Source organism: Sorex fumeus, unplaced genomic scaffold (genome assembly GCF_029834395.1).
Source record: "Sorex fumeus unplaced genomic scaffold, SorFum_2.1 ptg000110l, whole genome shotgun sequence".
Taxonomy (NCBI): domain Eukaryota; kingdom Metazoa; phylum Chordata; class Mammalia; order Eulipotyphla; family Soricidae; genus Sorex; species Sorex fumeus.
The window spans coordinates 5,368,658-5,389,603 of record NW_026606167.1 but is presented as its reverse complement, the minus strand read 5'-3'; the positions used below and the strand labels follow the sequence as shown (position 1 = coordinate 5,389,603).

General features: G+C 48.9%; 1 protein-coding gene across 29 annotated transcripts in view; it reads right to left on the bottom strand.

Moving 5' to 3' along the window:
* Window positions 1-14,006: 14,006 nt before the first annotated feature.
* RBFOX1 (RNA binding fox-1 homolog 1) overlaps window positions 14,007-20,946 on the bottom strand; it is a 1,027,611-nt gene continuing 1,020,671 nt past the window's right edge. For 19 of the 29 annotated variants that reach the window (XM_056135038.1, XM_056135030.1, XM_056135037.1 and 16 more), the window contains 2 exons: window positions 15,799-15,874; window positions 14,007-14,177 (listed from right to left, as the gene is read on the bottom strand). In XM_056135038.1, the coding sequence (XP_055991013.1) occupies window positions 14,055-14,177; window positions 15,799-15,874 (199 nt within the window). In that variant the 3' untranslated portion in view covers window positions 14,007-14,054. Of the gene's footprint in view, window positions 14,219-15,798; window positions 15,875-20,946 lie in introns of all 29 variants that reach the window. The other 10 variants (XM_056135027.1, XM_056135028.1, XM_056135040.1 and 7 more) reach the window with 1 other exon arrangement.

Here is a 20,946-nt window from a genome sequence, read left to right as displayed (position 1 = left end):
GAGAGAATATGAGGGCAGGGACAGATTCACCTCTCACATCAGGCCTAACGCTGACGTCACCCAGGTCTAGACACCAGCGTGCTTTCAGACCCAGAACTCCCTGCAGGCATTTAGCTTGCTTTGCTGAATGGTCCAGGCAAGCTGGGAAGGAATTCTTCCCTCCAGCGCTACCTCAGACCCTGCAGCCAGGAACCAAAGAAGCATTTGGCTCTGGGAGAGAGAGAGAGGAATTTGGGCAGTTTACACCCTTCCATTGTTTGAAGAATGTGTGTGTGTGTGTGTGTGTGTGTGTGTGTGTGTGTGTGTGTGAGATATCGGGAGTTTATCTAGTGTCTAGTTCAGTAGAACATCCTGATGAGACCTTCTGTGTGTATGAGTATGTGTGTGCATGTGTGTGTGTGTGTATAATATCAGGAGTTTATCTAGTGTCTAGTTCAGTAGAACTTCCTGATGAGAACTTGTGTGTGTGTGTGTGTCTTGTATACACACAGACCTTCTGTGTGTATGAGTATGTGGGTGCATGTGTGTGTGTGTGTGTGTGTGTGTGTGTGTGTGTGTGTGTGTATAATATCAGGAGTTTATCTAGTGTCTAGTTCAGCAGAACTTCCTGATGAGAACTTGTGTGTGTGTGTGTGTGTGTGTGTGTGTCTTATATACACACAAACCTTCTGTGTGTATGAGTATGTGGGTGCATGTGTGTGTGTGTGTGTGTGTGTGTGTGTGTGTGTGTGTGTATAATATCAGGAGTTTATCTAGTGTCTAGTTCAGCAGAACTTCCTGATGAGAACTTGTGTGTGTGTGTGTGTGTGTGTGTCTTGTATACACATCACATTCCTTTTGGCAAGTAATGCATTTAATTAATCAACGTGGAGCCTTAGCACAACAGAGTGTATTAGCATAGTCAACACAGTGCCTTTTTAATATAACAAATCTTTTGAGAAATATCCTTAGTTAATGAGCTGTGTCATTTTGGGAAAGTTTGTCTTCTAACTATTATATAGAAATAGTACCTTTTTTTTTTTTTATGGTATGTGCTCTGAGCCAAGTAAGTCGTCTTGGGCCTGGAGAGAGTTTTAAATCTTTTTCTAATCAGTCCCTGGCCCCACCCCACCATCAAGAAGAAGCTTTAAAAGAAAAGACTTTTGTGCATTGAGTCTTTATTCTTTCTCATTGTATGGCAGAGGAATGGGAGTTAAACAAGGCCTCGACTTTCCAGAAAGGGCTCTTATTGGTCATTTGAAGATGGAGGCAGCATTTCAAGTAGATATGGAATGAGAATGGCCTTCAACCCTGTGTTCAGCTGCTCAGACTCATTTCAGTGTCTGTCCCTGGGTCTGGGTCAAGATCTTGATCTTGGTTCAAGATCTTGCAGAGAAGGTCTTCCTGTTCTGTGACCCCCATCCCATGCTTCTCTGGAGGGTCCTCTGGACTCTCTGCTCCCCCAACCCCCCATATTGGCCTGAGGCCTCTCTCCATGTGAAGGCTTCAAAACCCAGAGACCCAGCAGAGGGCTGCCAGGCAGGGCCCCCCAGTGTGAAGCCTTGGCAGAGGGGAGCACAGCTGTGTGCTGGCTGCATTCCGGAACTCACATGATATACCGTGCATAGCTGGGCATGAATAATTAACACACACACATGTGAGGCCCCGATTCTCTCCCCATAGGGCCATCTCCTTTCTGTGGGGGGGAGGGGGCGGGGAGGTGGGGCTCTTCGAGGGCAGAACAGGCCTGGAGTGAATTTAAACTGTTTGGCATTGGATTAAGCCCTGATTTCAAGTCTTATTTTTAATATTAAAAAGATGAGCGTTACTTTTTTATCCCAGAGAAGCCACGAGTAAACAAATAAAAAATTCATTAGAGCCAGACCATCTGAGATGAAAGTCAGACGCGTGAATGCAGCTTTCAAAAGCCTCAGACCCAGTCCGTGGGTCATTAGCTCCGCGGGAAGTCAGACTCCACAAGAGCCATTTCCAAATGGGCAATGTCCGTGGTCTTCATCTCTTCAAGGTTTCAAAAATTAGCCGAGCACTCTCCCAGATGGAGGGAACACTTAGGCTTAATGGCTATAGTCATGGTTATGTTGAGAAAATTAAATTTCAACTATGCTTTGGAGTCTTGTGTTTCTTCCTCAATTTTACTAGCTGATCACGGACAAGTGAGTCTTGGAAGAGAAACATTTGGGGCGGGCATGAAGTAGTCCAGACTGACTCGGGTTCACATCTGGGGTAAAGTTTTCCTTGTGATAATGCCAGCCCGCCACTAAGGTTAGAACTCAAAGGCTTCAACTGAGCCAGGGCACACCCTTATTTGCTAAGGAACAGTTTCCTTTTCTGCAGTGTAATCATCCTCAGAGTAACTCATCAGCTGCAGAGGAACTTCTCTGTCTTAGATGAGTGAGGATGAAATATCCAAGGATGTAAAATTCAAGCCTGGCCGGGCTGAGAATGCCTTCATCCCTTCCAGGCACAGTGATTGGTGCAGATAGGACCAATCAGCATCCTTCCCTCAATTTTGCTTGGTCTTTGTGATTTTGGTCCCTGGGAGTCATTTTTTTATTTTTCTACTTTTTTTCTAAGCTGAAGAAAGATGGGCTGCTAGGTGGTAAACATGCCAGGAAAGGGAAGGAACCAATTTGGAAAAAAAAAAAATCTGAAGGCCAAACAGAGTGAATCAGAGCCCAGAGATAAAGAAAGACGAGTGTTGACAGTGGTGCATGTTTGTGGAGTCAGGCATGCTGAAACTAGCACCAGCATCAATCCTTCCTGTGCACACAGTTTGCTCTCTTGGCTGAGTCCATTTGTACTGGGTATCCGCCTCAGAAAGCGTCTGCATTTACCTTCTACAGAAAGTCCCAGATAGTCCCAGAGACCATTCCAGATGCCCAACCATGCTCTAGACCTTTCGGTATTTATTTATTTATTTATTTATTTATTTATTTATTTATTTTTGCTTTTTAGGTCACACCCCGTGATGCTAAGAGGTTGCTCCTGGCTCTGCACTCAGGAATTACTCCTGGTGGTACTGGGGGAACAATATGGGATGCCAGGGATCGAACCCTGGTCTGTTTCGCACAAGGAAACGCCCTCCCCGCTGTGCTTTCGGTCCAGCCCCCACCTTTCAGTATTTTTGTGTTTCCTCAACTTGTAGGTTCCCTTGGAGATTAGACAGTCACTCGGGAGTTTTCCTCAGGGGGGAAATAGAATGAATGAAAACAAATGAACAAAGAACAGTAGAACTCAGAACGAAGGGAGGTGTTGGTGTGGACCTTTGAGGGTCCAGGAGTTGGATCCTGTAGAGTCTTGATGTTATACCCCCAGAATTCAGTTACGCTGTAAACTTATGATGTTGTAAACTAATGATGAGGGGGAGGGAAGATCATGTCACCAGAAGAAAACGGGGGTGGGTAATAAAAACAGAAAGTAGATTTTAGCCTGGTTTGGGGCTTCTAGGGAAATGGATCTAGACTTTCTCAGTCCTTTTTACTTGGCTCTTATCTGCGTGCGTGGGGAGGTCCCTTGCCTTCTGATGAAGCCTCTGTTTGCATTTCTGAGAGAGCTAAATCAATCACTGAACTCAGAGACTATAAAATCCAGCTCCCGGAACCGCGTGGCCGCATTTGCGGCCGCACGACATCTTATTATGACATCTTATTATCTCATTCCTACTTTGGACAAACTGGCAGGCTACCGAATGTAACCTGCCCACACGGCAGAGTCTGGCAAACTCCCCGTGGCGTACCCAATATGCCAAATACCAGTAACAATGATGGGTCTCATTCTCCTAAAGAGCCTTGAATATAATCTCAGGGCTAGGATGAAGGAGACGTTACTGGGGCCTGCTCGAGGCAATTGACGAATAATAGGATGGTCGTGATGATGTCGTGAACTCGGCGGGCCGGACCTACCCAGATCTCCGGGTGCAGCCATGGAGGTCCCCGGCATTCCTGAGGTTCCTGGGGTCATCCCCCAGAGCCTGAGCTGTACTGCACCCTTAGGCCCTTTGAAGGGCAAGGAGAGGCACCCAATTCCCCCTGCGTGTGCTGGCGAGGCTCCCGCCCACCTGAATGAAGGATGGGCGGGGTGAGGATCCTTCTCCTCCTGGACTGCAGGGACCTGGGGGGCTCACAGCAGTTTTCCCCCATCCCCCTCCCCACCCCCGACAGAGCCTGTCTGGTTTCTGTCCTGAAGCTGAGCTTGATGGTAGAGCTGGGACTGAGCTCAGCGCCTCCATCGGGACACGTTTCTACCTTTGATTTCTGGGCCCAGTTTCAGAGTGACACTGCTCCACACATTGACCAGAAGGGGACTCGGAGTCCTCTTAGGGTCGGTGACCCCACATCGCTCGGTACTGTCCAACCCAGAGAGGCAGCTGCTTTGTCAGGCCACGACCTTTGCATCCCAGCTAGATTGCAGGTGGGACCCAGTGTCCTCCTAAGAACAGAGCTCCTGAAAGTGACCAGATGGCAGTCGGTCATGAGAGAGTGGAGCAGAGTGTGTGTGTGTGTGTGGGGGGGGGGTTCTTTGTTGTTAACCACTCACTTGCCCTTCCTGGCCATTTCCTGGAAGGAGTGAGCCGTAGGGCTGCTGGGGGCGGAATCCTGCAGACAGCGCCAGTCTGACCTGGCAAATGGGCTGTCCCCCCATTTCCTTTTTATTTGGGGGCCACGCCTGACTGTGCTCAGGGCTTACTCCTGGCTCTCTGCTTCGAGATCACTCCCGGCCAGGCTCAGAGAAACCAGAAGCGGTGTCAGGGATCGAACTTGGGTCGGCCACATGTAAGGCCAGCACCTTCTCCCATTGTACCATCTCTGCCGCCCTCTGAATCCCATTTGTGAAGCTCTGTGACTGGTAGGCAGCCTGGGAGTTGCCGTGGGCCAGAGAAACCCACCCCCTGGTCCGTGTTAGACAGAGAACCTCCTAAAGAGAAGGGTCAGTCGGTCTTCATTCGCTCCTTCCCCCACACAGTTAGGTTTGAGGTTTGCAAGGAGAGGACGTTCTTTCCAGGGCCAGCTATGGGGATGGTTTTATCCTCCCCTCCGCTGGCCCCTGGCCTGCTGCCCCCAGCTCCTTCTCTTTCTTCCCTCCCCCCACCCCATGGCCATGTGCACAGGATGAGGGACGAGCTTGGGGGTGAGCTACCCATGTCCAGCCTGCAGGCTGACGCCCCTTCTTCCCCCGGTCCCTGCGTCTCTTGCTGGATCAGGCCCTGCCGGAATGGGAGGTGATGGGTGCAGGTCGGGTCGATGCTGTGTTTCCAGAGCCCAGGGACTCTGCCAGAACCTCTTATGTGCCCCCAGCAGCCCCCGGACACTGCCTGGTCTCTGGCATCTCGCAGCTGCAGCGTCTCCCAGGATGGGGAAGACCTTCCTGGCCAGAGTCAGAGCAGAGGGGGAAGTTAGAGCACTAGGGTCAGCGGGCAGATCTGTGAGATGTGGTGAGCAGGGCACCGAGAGGCTTCTCCTGTATGACCCCATGAGTATGGGTGTCCCCTCTGGCCTCCTGGGGGTGGGAGGCGTCTCTGGCTGAAATACTGCTCCCGTAATTAGGTTTCTAATCAGTAGACTTGGAGTTAGCGCCAGGGGACTTGATCTCACCGAGCCAAGCAGAGGAAAGTTTGGAAAGGGAGGGCAGAGGTGGGAGGGGCGGGACCCTAAAGGGCAGATGTGGAAGGGGCCGGAACTAAGGTACAGCGGGGAGGGCGTTTGCCCTACACGAGGCTGACCCGAGTTTGATTCCCAGCATCCCATAGGGTCCTCCAAGCACTGCCAGGAGTGATTTCTGAGTGCAGAGCCAGGATTAACCCCTGTGCAAAGCCAGGAGTAACCCCTGAGCATCCCTGGGTGTCACCCAAAAAGCAAAAAAACAAAAAACAAAAAACGGGGGTTTGGGGGAGGGAGAGGTGGGAGAGGCATGTCCCTGGGTTTGCCAACTTCCAAGTTGTAAAATTCCTAAAGGGACCTAGAGGGGGCGCTTGAGAGCCAAGAGCAGGGACTGACCAACACAGGTTGGGGGGGGGGTCCCCTCCTATACAGTGCTCACTCATGTGCGTTTACACACCCCATACTCACACTCACTCACACACACACACACACGATTCATTCGGACGATAGCGGGAGATCAGGGCTTTGAAAATGAGGGAAACAGTAGCAAGAACATACATCCCCCATGGATGCAGTGTGGGAAGATATAAAGGGGGGGAACACAGCAGCTGGGTTTTTCTTTTTCACTGTGCTACATAAATCCTGCAGCTCCCAGGCCAGGCATGTTGCGTGTGGGGGGGGGGGGTGTGGATCCAAGTTGCTGCCACGGGGGCGCCTCTGACCCGTTTCTGGTCCTCCACAGCTGGTGGGATGGGAGCTTGCCCTCTCCCGCTCTGCTCTGGCTGGTTGAGGCTGCCGTCTGTTTTCATGGTGGGCACCGGGGGCTTTCGTTCTCGTTATTCTTTTTTCCTTTCGGAATGTGTCTGGGCCATGAGGCTTCTCAGAGTCTGGGGGCAGACGAGCTGCCAAGTGCCACCGTGGCTGTGCCCTCCCCACCCTCCCCTGCCCTCAGCTTCTCATCCTGCTCTTACACCTTATGGGCCTGTGCCATTGCCCTGAGCTGGCCGTCACAGACCCAGGGCTGCACCCAAGCCAGACTCCAGCGGCTCGGGCTGAGTGCTTGGAGGGTGCGTTTTTCAGGAGGACTAGCTATGGGACGGGGAGCAGGGGAAGAGTCGCGCTCAGGTCAACTCTGGGAGCTTCTGGATCTGTACCGTTGAGACCAGAACTGGGCAGGCAGCTGGGGCAGCCCGACGGGCTATGTGGAGCAGGAGCAGTGGAGAGAGCGAGGGGTGTCGCGCACCCTGGGGACGGGCGTCCTTGACTTACGTCGCAACGCCAGCCCCTGGGATGGGGGACAGCTTCAGCCCTGCAGGAAGAGAGCAGCAGGCAGGCAGGTGCCTGGCGGCTGAGACCCCCCCGAACCCGTCCTGGTGGGTCTCCAGGTGGCTGAGACGTCTGCCTCCTCTGCCTCCTTGTAAGCCATCTCACCCAGGGGATGAGAGAAATGTGCCAGTTTGTGAGAAAATCGTAAGAGGAATAATCATGGCAGCCGTAATCTCTCATCTGTGGATCCCTCACACTGCCAGGAGCTAGGTGCCGTACAAGAAGCCACACACAGGGGCTGGAGCGATAGCACAGCGGGTAGGGTATTTGCCTTGCACACGGCCAACCCAGGTTCGATTCTCAGTGTCCCATAAGTTCCCCTGAGCACTGTCAGGAGTAATTCCTGAGTGCAGAGCCAGGATTAACCCCTGTGCATCGCCAGGTGTGACCCAACAACAACAACAAAAAACGACCCACACACATCCTGATGGTCCGCCCATGGGTGGGCTATATTTATGCTATATGTGCAGATATAAGACCCTAGTGTATATGAAAAAATATTTTGTATCCAGGGCTGCATGCATGCAAAGGGATTTATTTTAGATGGCACCCATCTAAAATACCGCTGGAGCGATAGCACAGCGGGTAGGGCGTTCGCCTTACAAGCGGCCAACATGGCCGACCCGAGTTCGATTCCTCCGCCCCTCTCGGAGAGCCCGGCAAGCTACCGAGAGTATTCGATATGCCAGACACAGTAACAACAAAGTCTCCAATGGAGACGTTACTGGGCCCGCTCGAGCAAATCGACGATCAACGGGAGGGCCTTTACCTTTACCTTTTACCTTTACCCATCTGGACGTGTCATCCTGTCATGTGGCATGTACAAAGGAAATGCAGAGGGATGATGGGAGTTGTGGAAATGCACAGGCACCCTTAGAACTGAGGCAGGGTGACAGGGAGAGGCGTGCCTGAGAGCGGACATCAGGCTCAGTTCCCAGCTTTCAGTTGTCGCTTCCTGACCAGGGGCATCTTCTAAGGTGGAACTCTCATTGCCTGCACCCAGGAGAGAGTCTCAGTGTAGAGCAAGGCTGCCCCTGGCAGTGGCCTCCCAGACTCTGGTCTGTATGGAGGGGAGCACGCGTGTGGGTGAGTTCCGAGGTTAAAAACTCAGAGCTTGGACTGGAGCAATAGCATAGTGGGTAGGGCGTTTGCCTTGCATGTGGCCAACCCGGGTTCGATTCCCAGTATCCCATAAGGTCCCCTGAGCACCGGCCAGGAGTAATTCCTGAGTGCAGAGCCAGGAGTAACCTCTGCGCATTGCCAGGTATGACCCAAAAAGCCCCCCCCCCCAAAGAAAAACCAACTCTAAGCTTTTAGCTTGGTAGTTTAGACAAGAGCCCTGTAAGGACAGCCTGGCCTCCTCACACACTGTCTTTGGGGGCACGGCAGGGCTTGTCCTTGGAGCTGGTGGGCCACTCCCCTGCGTCCGGCTGGATGTCTGGTAGAAGCAGCAGCCTCCACTATGCTTCCACAAAGGCAGCCGCACCTCTGCCGGAACCCCAGTTTTCTCAGAGGGCCCCTGGGACGGGATGGCAGCCCAGCTCTCTGGGAGACACTCGGAGTTCCCCAGAGCGACCTTGCAGGTTGACAAAGCCTGGTTTTGCTCATCAGTTGCCAGTCTCAGCATGTGGGAGTGCCTAGCTTTGGCCCAGATACCAGGCTAGTCCAGAGAGAATTCCATCTCCTTCAGAAAACACCGCACCTTGTGAGTCTCTGGCCATAGCTCCCGAGTAGAGCATACGTTTTGTGCAAGCATGAACTGTCCAGCAGTGCACAGGAAAAAAACAAACAAGCCTCAAACTCCAAAGACAGGTGTTTTTGTTTTGTTGCATTTTCCACTCTAAATGAATGTATGATCCCTTGCCTTTTGAGAATATTCTTTTCAATCCTAGTTCTTCATGAGTGGGAAAAAAATTGTGAAAAATAAAAAGCAGTGCATGTTCTCATGAGAAAGGGTGAAGCTGTGTGTCAGTACAGAGGTACATACTGGAGCACATGGGCAACACGCATGCCCAAGGCATCCGTGTCAACCATCTTTCAATGCTGAGGATCTGATGCCCAGGAGGATGGTGACAGGGCACAAGCAGAACTTCCTGGAGGGGGCACCTTCAGTTCATGGTACTTCTTGAGCTTGGGGTCACTAGAGGCAGAACAGGGTGAGTCAGGGCCTCCAAGGGACTGGCGACTCTGGCTTGCTGTGCGTGTGTGTGTGTGCAGGTGCTTGCTAATGTGCATTGTGTAGACACATGTATGCATGCTCACATTCATTGTATGCCGTTCTGGGCTAATCTGCAGGAGTGCACGTGTGTGAATGCCTTTCCATGCATGTGTGTCTGTGCAGGACTGGGTGCATACATGCACACGGCGGGGAGTGATATGCTCGTAAAACTCCCGGTAATTAAACAATGGCAGTTTCTCAGCAAGCAGATATAGCCGTCGGATGTCTTAATCAAGGGTGACAAGGTGTTGATGGGGAGGTAGCTCTGAGACATTGCTCCAAGTGAATAGAATCGGGTTTGTCATGGGTAGTTTTCTTTTACATAAAGGTTTGACTGGTTAAAATATTAAAAAATATTAACACGTGGGATGGGACTTTACCTCAGGCATTGTACAGAATGAACAACAGCCTCTATTTAGATACAGACCTGCCACGTACGAGCTCACTTGTTTTCTCTGCCCACAGTTTTGGGGGGTGAGAGGCTGAATGACAGCATATCCCAGCCAAGTTTTTAAATCATTTTTTAAATTATGTGCCTTGTGTTTTGTAAGGCAAATACATACCAGGCCCACAGCCAAGACCACCATCACCACCAAAATTATCAGAACCATCACTACACCATTGCTGCACTCAACATCACCATCACCACAATTACATCCAGACCACCATAAATGCCACCAGGATCATGACCACCATGACACCGTTTCTCTCAAGGTCACCATCACCACCCAAACTATCACAACCTCACCATCATCATCAATAATTACCCAAAATTTTACCACCTTCACTTCACTGTTTCAGTCACCACGACCACCAAAATCACCACACTTTGACCACCACCACAACTTCACTCTTCTGCTCACGGTCATCAAAATTACCAAAATACAACCATTCATTATTACCAAAAATCCCCTGCTGTTCACCACTTCAGTTTCTCACCATCACCACCAAAAATACCATAACATTGCCATCATCACCAAAAATTACCAAATACTCACACCACCACTTCACTGTTTCTCTCAATATTACCATCGCCACTAAAATTACCAAAACAATCATCACCAAAAATTACCATTCACTGTCACCACTTCACTGTTTGTCTCAATGTCACCATCACTCCCCAATAACAACAACCTCACCACATTACCTCTTCACTTGCTGCTCTCACCTGATCATCAAAATTACCTCTATCACCACCATCATTACCATAACTGCAACCACTGCTATCATACCATAACCACCTCTGCGCTTACCAATAGAGTAGGAGTAGACATTTCAGCAAGAAGCTTAAGTTTCAGGTCTCACGTGAGATCTCTGTGTGGAATTTGCCACCACCAGTGGGTGGACATTACTATAGCTAGTAAAGTAAGTAAGTAAAGGCCCTCCCGTTGATCATCGATTTGCTCAAGCGGGCCCAGTGACGTCTCCATTGGAGACTTTGTTGTTACTGTGTTTGGCATATCGAATACGTCACGGGGAGCTTGCCAGGTGGTTCATCAATCCTCATTATCTTTGTATGTAAAATGAGGGCCTGGCTGCCTTCAAGGATTAATGGCCGAGTGAAGTGACAATTGGTTAGAATGTGCACAGTCCTCTAGAGAGGGTAGTGTTAGAGGAACTGGTATAATTCAGGCTGTCCAGATCAACAGTGTTCCACATGAACTATCCTGGAGCACTTAGATCAAGAATTCTTATAGCTGATGGTGAGAGCAAAAGTTCCCAGGATAGAACATTCCCCGTTGGGTAGGGCAGCCCTTCCTGGAGAACTGGTCTTCACTTGTGCTCTGAGCGAATGCCCCCCTTGCCAATGCCCCCGTTCCTCACCTGGAGAGCATTACCTGGTACAGCTTGGCATGTCCAGCCGTGAGAACCCGCCTTGTCGAGACTCTTCCTCCATCTGCCTAAAACTATTAAGAAGTAGGTGATCACAGGTAATAAAGGATGGACGAGACAGAGGCACAGAGTTTGGGTGAATCTTGCTCTAGGATTGAATCTAGGAAATAGGATCTGGACTCAGAATATCTGTTTTTCTCAGCCCACATTGCCCCCCCCCCCCGCCCGCCCCTTGTCCTGTTACCTACCACATTAGCTGAATTCAGATGGTTTGTCTCAGCAGCTCTGCTGGAAAAGGGGGCCAGACTTTGCCAGCTGGACAGTCACACGCACGGTCACTCACACAGACCAGGAACCCCCCCTCCAACCCTCCAAGGAAGCACACGGAGACCAAGGACTCAGACTGTCCCCTCGCAGGTACCTTTTGAGACTAAGCTTTTATTTTTTGATATTACAAACCAGTTTTCTTTATTCACAAACCACTGTAAGTGATATAAACACTAATTTCTAAAGACAGATATACACATTTTTCTGGGTTTGCAGATTACACAATGTGTGTGTTAAGAAGTCACTATATGTCACACATGATATTAATCTTTTTTCTCCATAATTCATAATAGCAATAGTTATTTAGATAAATGAAAACATTCCAAATAAATACCGTTTAAAAAAATCCAAAATGTTGGTTTACATCTCTGACATACATTTTGAAAATGACTTATTGGCATCTTGGAGAAGTGCCGAGACAAAAAATTCTGTACTATCAGTTGGCACCCGCTTGCTCTAAAGGATTTTATTAAAACTACATACAATCATGGGGGGAAAAGTACAGCTCGTCGGTGAAAATCAAAACTGCAAATTAATTGTACTTGAACCAACAACAGTAAGAATTCAATGTTTGTGATTCCGAATACGAGGCAAGTTCTGGATTTTGCCATCTGAGACCTCTGGGAGAATTCTTCTCCCCAGCTCCTGCATCTGCCGCCGCTCCCCAAGCCCGTGGTCCGGCCAGTGTGTGGTTTCCAGGTAGGGGAAGTAGGGAAAATGAGGATATCTGGATATCTGAATGAGGTTAGGAAATCCCCCCCCCTCCCGCCCCCAAGAAGTCTGGTCAAAAGAACTTTTGGCAGGTTTAACTTTTTTGGCTGATGAGTTTTTCCCCTCCCCGTTCTCTCTTTTCAAGATGACAGTGTTCTGTCTGAAATACCAAGCTACAGAAACGCTGTGTTCAAATCTCGTGAAATTTTATTGGTGGTTTGAATATCCGACGATCTTAACTGCATGCACAGAGGAATGGCGGGAGAAGCTGGGTCACAGACACACTATTTTTTTTTCTTTGTTTTTTTTTGTCTTTTTTTTTTTTTCAGTTTTGTTGGGTTTTTGTTTGAAAGCAGAGTTGTTACAGCGGTTGGCAGGTTCACAGCGGTGAGTTGGATAACTTACTAAAGTGCAGGCCCAGAGCCCGCCTCGTACACAGATGTCACTACGGCAGCGCGAGTCGGCGGGGACCTAGGGGGGTGGTGGGCTGCCCTTGGTTTAAATACAAAAACAGGAAGACCCGTGACAGATACCCCAACTTAGGAGAACTTTGTAAACAGGACAACATGGAGAGAGATCAAACAGAAGAAAATAGACACAACCTGTAATTTTTCAGCTGCGACTCTGCCCTGCCCAGAGGGGGGGGTGGCGGGAGCAGGTGTTAGCTGGGGAAGAAGAGGTTGGACCTACTTTTTTTTTTTTTTTTTTGCTTCCTTTTGACAAATGTCCTGGGCCCTGGAGACAGAACTAAGAAAACTAGTTTGGGACTGGGAGTCGAGGTCGGGGGGAGAGGGGGGAAGCTCTCACAGGCTGAAAAATTACAGATTGTTCACATAATACGGTCATGTGTCCAAAAAGTACCAAGCTGATGAAAATACCATGAATATCTCTACTCAGTGATTGCAATACTTGTAAAATGCGTCTAGAAATCCGAATATAATTACCATGTAATTCCATAAAAATTATACGTGTTGGCTCTTAACAGTTCTACTAGGCTAAAATTAAAGTTTCATGGACTGTTTCTAGCACTGAACAACTCCACTGCACAGAGGTACATTTTATACATTTTTTTTTAACTGGTACAAAGAATTTAAGTTTTTATTACTTTCTTTTTTTTGGAAAAAAAGAAAAAAATAGAAACAGTGCTTTTTATCACCTTTTTATTAATGTTATTTTTTCCCTCCCATAATATAAAAGTCAGCAATGATATCAATAATTCATTATACTGGAAGAAATATAAAAAGAATGTTGTGGATAGACTAGCGGTTTCTAACTACCTAGTGGCTGCTTAAGAAGCTGAATACTGCCGGGTGGAACGGCCCTGCGGGCGGTTCACAGCGTCAGTCGACTCAGACACAGCACTGCGCGAAGGACCCCCCTCAACCACACGCCCTTTGGCTTGAACGAACAATGAGAAACTTAGAACCGTGGGTATGATTGTTGGTGCAGTGGGTCGTCTTGGTCCTTCGAGTCACAAATTCCTTTTCTTTTCGGTCGATCCCCAGTTCTGATCTCTAATGTCCCTCCCACCCTTCCCCTTCATAAAATGAAATCATGGAGATGGGGGGACGGGGAGGAAAATGACGACGACCCTCACTGGTACTCTTTCCCGCAGCGGATCACCCCTGGAGCTTACATCAGCATATATTCATTTACATGATATAGCACTCTGGATAGGGCCCTAACCCAGTTTTTATTTATAGCTAGCATCTCTCTAGATCAACCACAAAAATAAAATCCAAAACAGAAACAAAACTCCTACAGCCAGCAATCAAACTACAGAACCTTCAGAAATGAAAGACCCACAATATTAAAATACACAGAACAAAATATCTGAGGTATAAGATAAAAAATGTAATTTTTTTCCTCTTTTTTATTTTTTAGAGTCGCTAAAATGATGTACTACTGCATGTATTGCAATACCCAGGCCTTGGGAAGCTCCCTTTCTCCCCACATTGGAAGGTTTCTATGGTTTGTTTTTTTTTGTGTGTGTGTGGTTTTTTTCATTTTTTTTTGTTTTTTGTTTTTATTTTTGTTTTTCATTAGTATGGAGCGAAACGGTTGTATCCCCCTCGGTATATACTAGCCTGCAATGAAGAAAGAACGAGACCCACATCCTCAGCATGGCTCCTAGTCTTGGCATCAGTCAAGGGTGCAAAAGCATTCTGAAACAAAGCAATTCGAGGGGTGTGTTTTTTACATTTTCCTTTGGTAACACGGGGAGCATCCAAAAAAAAAACAAAACAAAACAAAAAAAAGAAAGAAAGAAAGAAAAGAAAAACTAAGGTGAAAAAATAGACACCCGAAAATAAATAATAAGGGGGCACCCCCTACCCTGCCCAGGTCATTCTTGGGGAAAGGGAAGAGAGATTTCGTTCCTAATCCACCCCAGGGGCTCCCTCACAATAACCCCCGCCCCCAACCCAAGTTCAGGCGGCCAGTCCCGTGCTCTGAGCTGGACCAGGGAAGGATGGCACTCATCTCCTGGGCTGGCTTGATCCCATCACCCTACACCCCATCTACATTCAGTAGGTTGGGCTGAGAGAATTTATTGAACGGACTCAGCTCATCCCCATCCTTCCTGCAGGCTACACGACGGAAGCAGAATTGTCACATGGCAAGGCATGTGACATGGAGGATGAGGCCTACATCAGCTTCTTGACTTGGCTAAACCATCCCTCTGGCCTTTGCTCTGGAGAGGTGGTGTTGTACAAATGAATTGTTGGATTCATGTACTGGAGCTGCTGCATCAAAATAACGTGTATTCAAATCATGCCCGAATTTCTAGCAAGAGCTCCAGTGATCTGTCTGGCTAGGAGGTCACACTTGAACTCTGCCATTGCTCTCTAAGTTTTGGCCATTCAACTCAATGCCCAGGGGATTCTCTTTTTTGTCCTTGCTGTAGTTGTTTTTAGGATAAAGACTGGTCTTCTGGATCCCAAACAGAAAAAAAGAACTGCATGCCAAAAGCTCTGTGAGTGATTGTGTATGCGTGTGTGTGATGGACACACCCCTGACTGGAATCAAGTGATTTAGTGCAGAGAAGTTTGAACAAGTACAGGCAGATTTACCCCACCCTGACCTCCCAAGTTTGCCCTCCCCACTACCCCTTTCCCACCAAAAACTCAGACACCACCCCCGACCCCCCCAAAAACCAAAAGTTTAAAAAAGAATCATAATAAAGACCGTTTCCCCACCCAAAAACTCGGCTGATTCCTTCTAATTCCTTAATAATGGGCACACACACAAGACGTGCCTCTCTCTATTTCCTTTCCTGGGCGACTATGACTTTAAACATGAACTGCAATAGGGGAGGAGAAGCAATCAGATTCTCAGCTGCCTGACAGCAGAGGCCTGGAAGTGTGCGGTCTAGCTCCTCTGAAGTCTCTGCTGGGGCTGGCACCTTGGGACTATGTGCATGAGCAGCCGGGGAGGAGGGGGGGAAAAAGAAAAAAAAAAAGGTCTGCATTGACACTGCGTTTTGTTAGTGATGGATTTAATTATCAAAATGACTAATTATTCCATTAAGGTAAGTGCTCTGCTAGGTGAGACTCGCAGAATTAGAAATAGAATAACTTACATGCACTACATTGGCAAGAAATTAAGACATTTATCAAAGTTTACTGGGGAGGATGAATGTGGCATTTTAGCTGCTGTTAGCGCAAGAGACAAATTCAATTACGGGAAAGAGAGAGTTCGTCGGCCATCAACCCGTCCTGAGAGCCCGGTTTCGGGGGGAGGACAGGGAGGGAGGAAGCAGCGAGGGAGAGGGGGACCGGTACTCACCATGGCACCAACGCCGTAGGTGGGGGCTGGAGCAAGTGTGTGGTGGTAGGGGTCGGCAGCATAAACTCGTCCGTAACTGAAAGGAAAGCGGAGTGGACAGCTCAGCCACAGTACGCACCAAGGGACGATGACAACAGCAAAATACAAAATAACAAGACCGTCTGGAGGGGCCCTATTGGTCTTCAGAAGAAAGGTTGGCCGGTGTGTCTCCTAGCGGGGAGAAAGGGTCAGCTGTGCTCAACACAATCCTAACTGACCTAGATGGGACCTCTTCCTCTCTCATCAGGCCACTGCAGCCTTGCAGGAGGAGGTCAAGGAAGAGATAAGCAGAAGGTGTGGCTCTAGGAGACCTCAGAATCCCAGAGGACAGGGTTCTACTTGGAGAGAGATTAACCTTTGCTCCTGGCTGAGCTGTCACCACTCAAGTGACATGGGGTAGACCAGAAAGGAGGAAGTGACCAGTCTGGGGAGTTGGGTTTTCAAAATCTTAGAAACTAGCACATGGATTTATAGAGAAGCTTCCTTGAGGGCATAGGGGACTGCTCCCCAGAGCCACCACTCAAGAATTGGACCCTGATTGGATGTGGATCCTGTCATCCCAGAACTTCTATCTTCAGTCCTCAAAGGCCAGGTTCTGGGAAGGGACACATCACCAATGATAGTTCTAAGAAATGGTTGAATTTTTTTTTTCTATTCGCCTCTTCCCTCTTGGCTATGCCTTCTAGTTCAAGCTGTAGAGTAAAAATGGAAGCTCCAGGCATGGGATAGCTACCAAGACATGAACCAAGCAAACACATAAGACATGAAGGTTTCAAGACTCTCAAGGGTGGGAGTCATGCCTAATCCCAGGACTGCTGATGGCAGCTCAGAAGCTCTTTCCATGGTGTTACGTGTGTTCCCTTGAATAACCTGGCAGGTAACCCCGTGGAATGGCCTGCACTGTCACTGCACTGTCCTCCTGTTGTTCACCGATTTGCTCGAGTGGGCCCAGTAACATCTCCATCATGAGACTTGTTGCTACTGTGTTTCGCATATTGAATACGTCATGGGTAGCTTGCCAGGCTTTGCCATGTGGGTGAGTTACTCTCAGTAGCTTACTGGGCTCTCCGAGAGGGGTGGAGGAATCGAACCTGGCTCGGCTGGGCTGGCTGTGCCAAGGCGAACGCCCTACCACTGTGCTATTTCTCCAGCCCTGGCCTAATCATTGGTATTTTAGTATCAATCCAAACAGATATGCCTGTCATAGTCTCTGAATGCAGTGCCTTAAAGGAAAATTCCTGTTGAGTGGGGGAGGGGGGAGAAAGGGGGAGGGAATGAAAGGGATGGAGGAGAGAGGAAGGGAAAGAGAGAGGAGAGAGAAGGAGAGAGAGAGAGGGGGGATCAAAAGGGAAGACTGATCTGAGGAAGAGTCCAGCTGCCACCTGATCCCCAGAGAATTATTCCCCACAGCCGATGCATCTGGAGGCACTGACTGTGTTTTATGGCCACACAATAAAGTACTAGCTGTGCACTGTCCTTAACAATGGAGGGATAAGGAACTGCACAACAGAGGGTCATTCTCAGATGGAAGCAGCTGTGTGCCAGAAAGAGCAAACACAACACCTGGGGCTCCAGTAACAACCATTCTAACTCCGATGAAAACTTAAGCTAAATTCCTGATTGTCACCACTGTCTGTGGACCGGGTGTGGTGGCCCCGACTGGTGAGTTTCCTCCCACCATGCTTTCTGCCCACATCCCCAAGGTGCACTCTGAGGTAGGCCACGAGTCCCTCATGTCATGCACTAAGGAACGTGGTCTGTGACGGGAGAACATTCTGCTCAAGGTGGGCTTTGTCTTGACCCTGAGTGGCTGGGATGGGCTTCTGGCCACTTCTGGCCACTTCTGACTGACCTGGAATCTGTGGGCTGGAATAGGACTAATTACAAAGAGCTGTGTCTTATCTGCACTCTCTTGGGTCTTTCGACACGTGGTGATACTTTTTTTTTGTTCAACAGACATATGCCACGAAAACTGAACTCGGGTATGGCACACTGGCTTCTAGCTATGCCATCCTGCCCAAACAGACCGCCCGAGCACCTCTCTACTTGGTGAATGAGGGCTCTGGGTAGCCATCTCTAGATGGGCTCTGTGTTGGCCACCAACAGCCATGGACTCTTGCTCTTTCCTTGACATCTGTGTTTCCCAAAGTGGGTGATCCTGCTCCAACCCTTGGAATGACCCTAGAGGGGTGGCGACACACTTGAGTGCAAGAGTGCGTGGGTGGTGATGGGAGTGGGGGGGTGAATTCCTGTTAGTCTGCTTGAATAGATTTTAAGGGGGGGCATAATGTCATTTTATTTTTCCTGAAAAGGAGGCAGTAACACAAATCAGTGTGGAAGTGTGGACTCCTCTGATGAAAGGAACCAGCAGAGAAAGAAGTTGACTGTCTGTTCTGCCATTGCTATATCCCATCACTGGGAGTCTGATTTGTACATGTTTTTCTCCTCCTTCATCTTTCCCCCATTTTCTGTTATTCCACCTCTCTCCTAGTTGGTGGACAAGAATGTCCCAGATGGTAGCTCACACCATAGAGCCCAGAAAGGAGGGGAAAAAGAGAAGGGAAAGAACTTCTGACGTGTAGGATGGAAGCACCCTCCAGAGAGAATCACCTGACTGCACTCGTTCTCATCAGCCAGGTCCTTGTTCCCAGCCCCTCCTGTACTGTTTCAAAATCTTCTGGGACTCAAATGATCTACAGAATTTTTCTTTTTGGGTCACACCCAGCAATGCACAGGGGTTACTCCTGGTTCATGCACTCAGGAATTACTCCTGCTTGGGGGACCATATGAGATGCTGGGACTCAAACCTGGGTTGGCCACAAGCAAGGCAAATGCCCTACCCACTGGGCTATCACTCCAGCCCCTCTACAGAAGTCTTTTCACCTTTAATCTACAGTGAGATTCTGATTCTCAAGGGCTGAGCCATGAAAGAAAGTTGCGTTGCTTTTCTTATGTGCAATCTTTCAGAGAAACTAACCAAGAGTCAACTCATTCTCTGGACACTCGTATTCCATCAGTCCCAGGGGGGCTTGAGAAATGGCCTTAACCCAAAGTCCTCCTTCTCTTGGGAAAAAAGATAGAAGGTCAAGAAAAAGGGTGTGCTAAAACAAGAATAATGGGGGTTAGGAAGAAACTGTTCACTCGTGGACATAGAACTGGGACTCTGGTTGATGTGTGAGGACATAGACTTGGGGGGGAGTCACTAATTTGATGAGTGAAAACTCACGGAGACTGGGTCAAGCTGGGCATGTGAACAGGGCACAGGCAGAAAAATGGATACTCCTTAGGGGATTTACCAAGCGCTCAATGACCTGGCATGATTTCAAAATGAATATGAAGATGTCAATTCAGAGTGATTGCCTATGTTTTCTTTTGTAATGCCTGGGGAACAGTTTTACTACAATAGTAACTTCCTCTTTGGAGGACACCAACATGTTATCAGAATCTGCTCACTGGCCGCTGAGCTCCTACCTTCCCTGCAGGCCCCTCCAAAGGTCTGTTGCCTCTAGCTGGGATCTAGCTTCAGCCACTGAGAGCAACCCCAGACAGCATTCAGGCAGATTTTCTTCCAGACAGAAGGGAAAGGCAGCACCGGTCAGCCCTCATTACGTGGGCAGGTGCCTTCCCTCCCTGGGCTGACCTCTACCTTCCCAATCCTGTGATTTTATCATGACTAATAAAAGTTCATTTCCACAGAGGAAAAAAGGACCAGGTCAGCTCAAATGGAAAGCCAGGAGGTTTCTTTTCCCAGGTTAATTACTGCCCTGGAGTGACCCTACAGTTACGAAGTGGATTAGGAGGAAAGACGCGGGCCCAGCTCAGTTCCTGAAGAGGCCAGACCAGGTGCATCAGGGACTGAAAGGTGCCAAGCACAGCCTGGAAGGTGGCAAGTCCAGGGATCCAACCCCAGAGATGGGACCTTCCATATGAGCCACCCACGGGGACCCGACAGGCAGGCAGACGTCACTTCATGGTGGGCTGTATTCTGCATTGTCAGATGATGTGTCTCCGAGTGACCTCACAGAAAGGACCAGAACAGCCAAAGCTGCCATGTATGGTGGCTGGCTGGGACATGGTCTTGGGACTACTTTTGGGTACGCAGTCCTTTGTCCAAAATATCATTTCATGACACGCGAAATGTGTCATTGAATGGTCAGGCCACGTCCTTCCTGTGGCCCCCAGGGGTCACCTAGCGGAAGCAATGGTGGGCATCTGAAATGCCTCCATACCATTCTCACCAGCCTGGCTTAACCCGATTCCATCAGCCACAGGATTAAACGCAGCGTATCTGAGTCTATTCCTGTCTCATCAAATCACGAGCCATGTATAGCAACAGTCATCAGATCTCTTCATCGACACATCATTTGTTTCTCTATATATCCACTCAGCCTCCCGCCCACCAAATTTATCTAAATAAACAAACATATTTAAATGAGAGCTTATGACTTTTCTGCTCCAAACCCTTCAACAGTTTTCCACGAATCCTAGAATAAAACCCAGACTTGAGGGAGTGACCGTAACCTCCTGCAGCCACCTTGCCCCGGCCCGTCTCCTTGCTGACTCTGAGCTCACGGACATCAGCCCTACTCCTTAGAAATATGCCAGATTCACTCTCTCCTCAGGCTCCTTCCCAAGCAAACCTCCTCCCTTCATCTTTTCTGTCCCATCCCAAGCGTCACCTGCTCCAACCCAATGCCTCCTTCCCTGATCTTCTTTGCTTCAGGACATGTTCCAGCCTCAGCTCCACACCTGATGCCCTGTACCAAAATCTCTAGCACTTTCAATCTTTTTCTCAGACCAGGCATCTAACGCACATGAGCAAGGTCACAGCCCAAAGGAACCAGGAGCCAAGACAGCAGCCCAAGGTGAGTGGAAATAGCCAGAAGCACACGGCCGCATCAGAGCAGCCCACATACCACGCAGAAAACCAAAAAGCACCATCCTTCCAGAGCCTTCTCAATGCAATTCAGACAAGAGAAGGTTAGACCTTAGCAGAGCCTATTAGCCTAAACTCCTAATTTGGGGGAACTCCGGGACTCTCCCTGCAATGCTTTCTGAAGTCTCTGGGCAGTTGCTTTCAACGGATGTTCACTGTTCTGAAAGACCCCC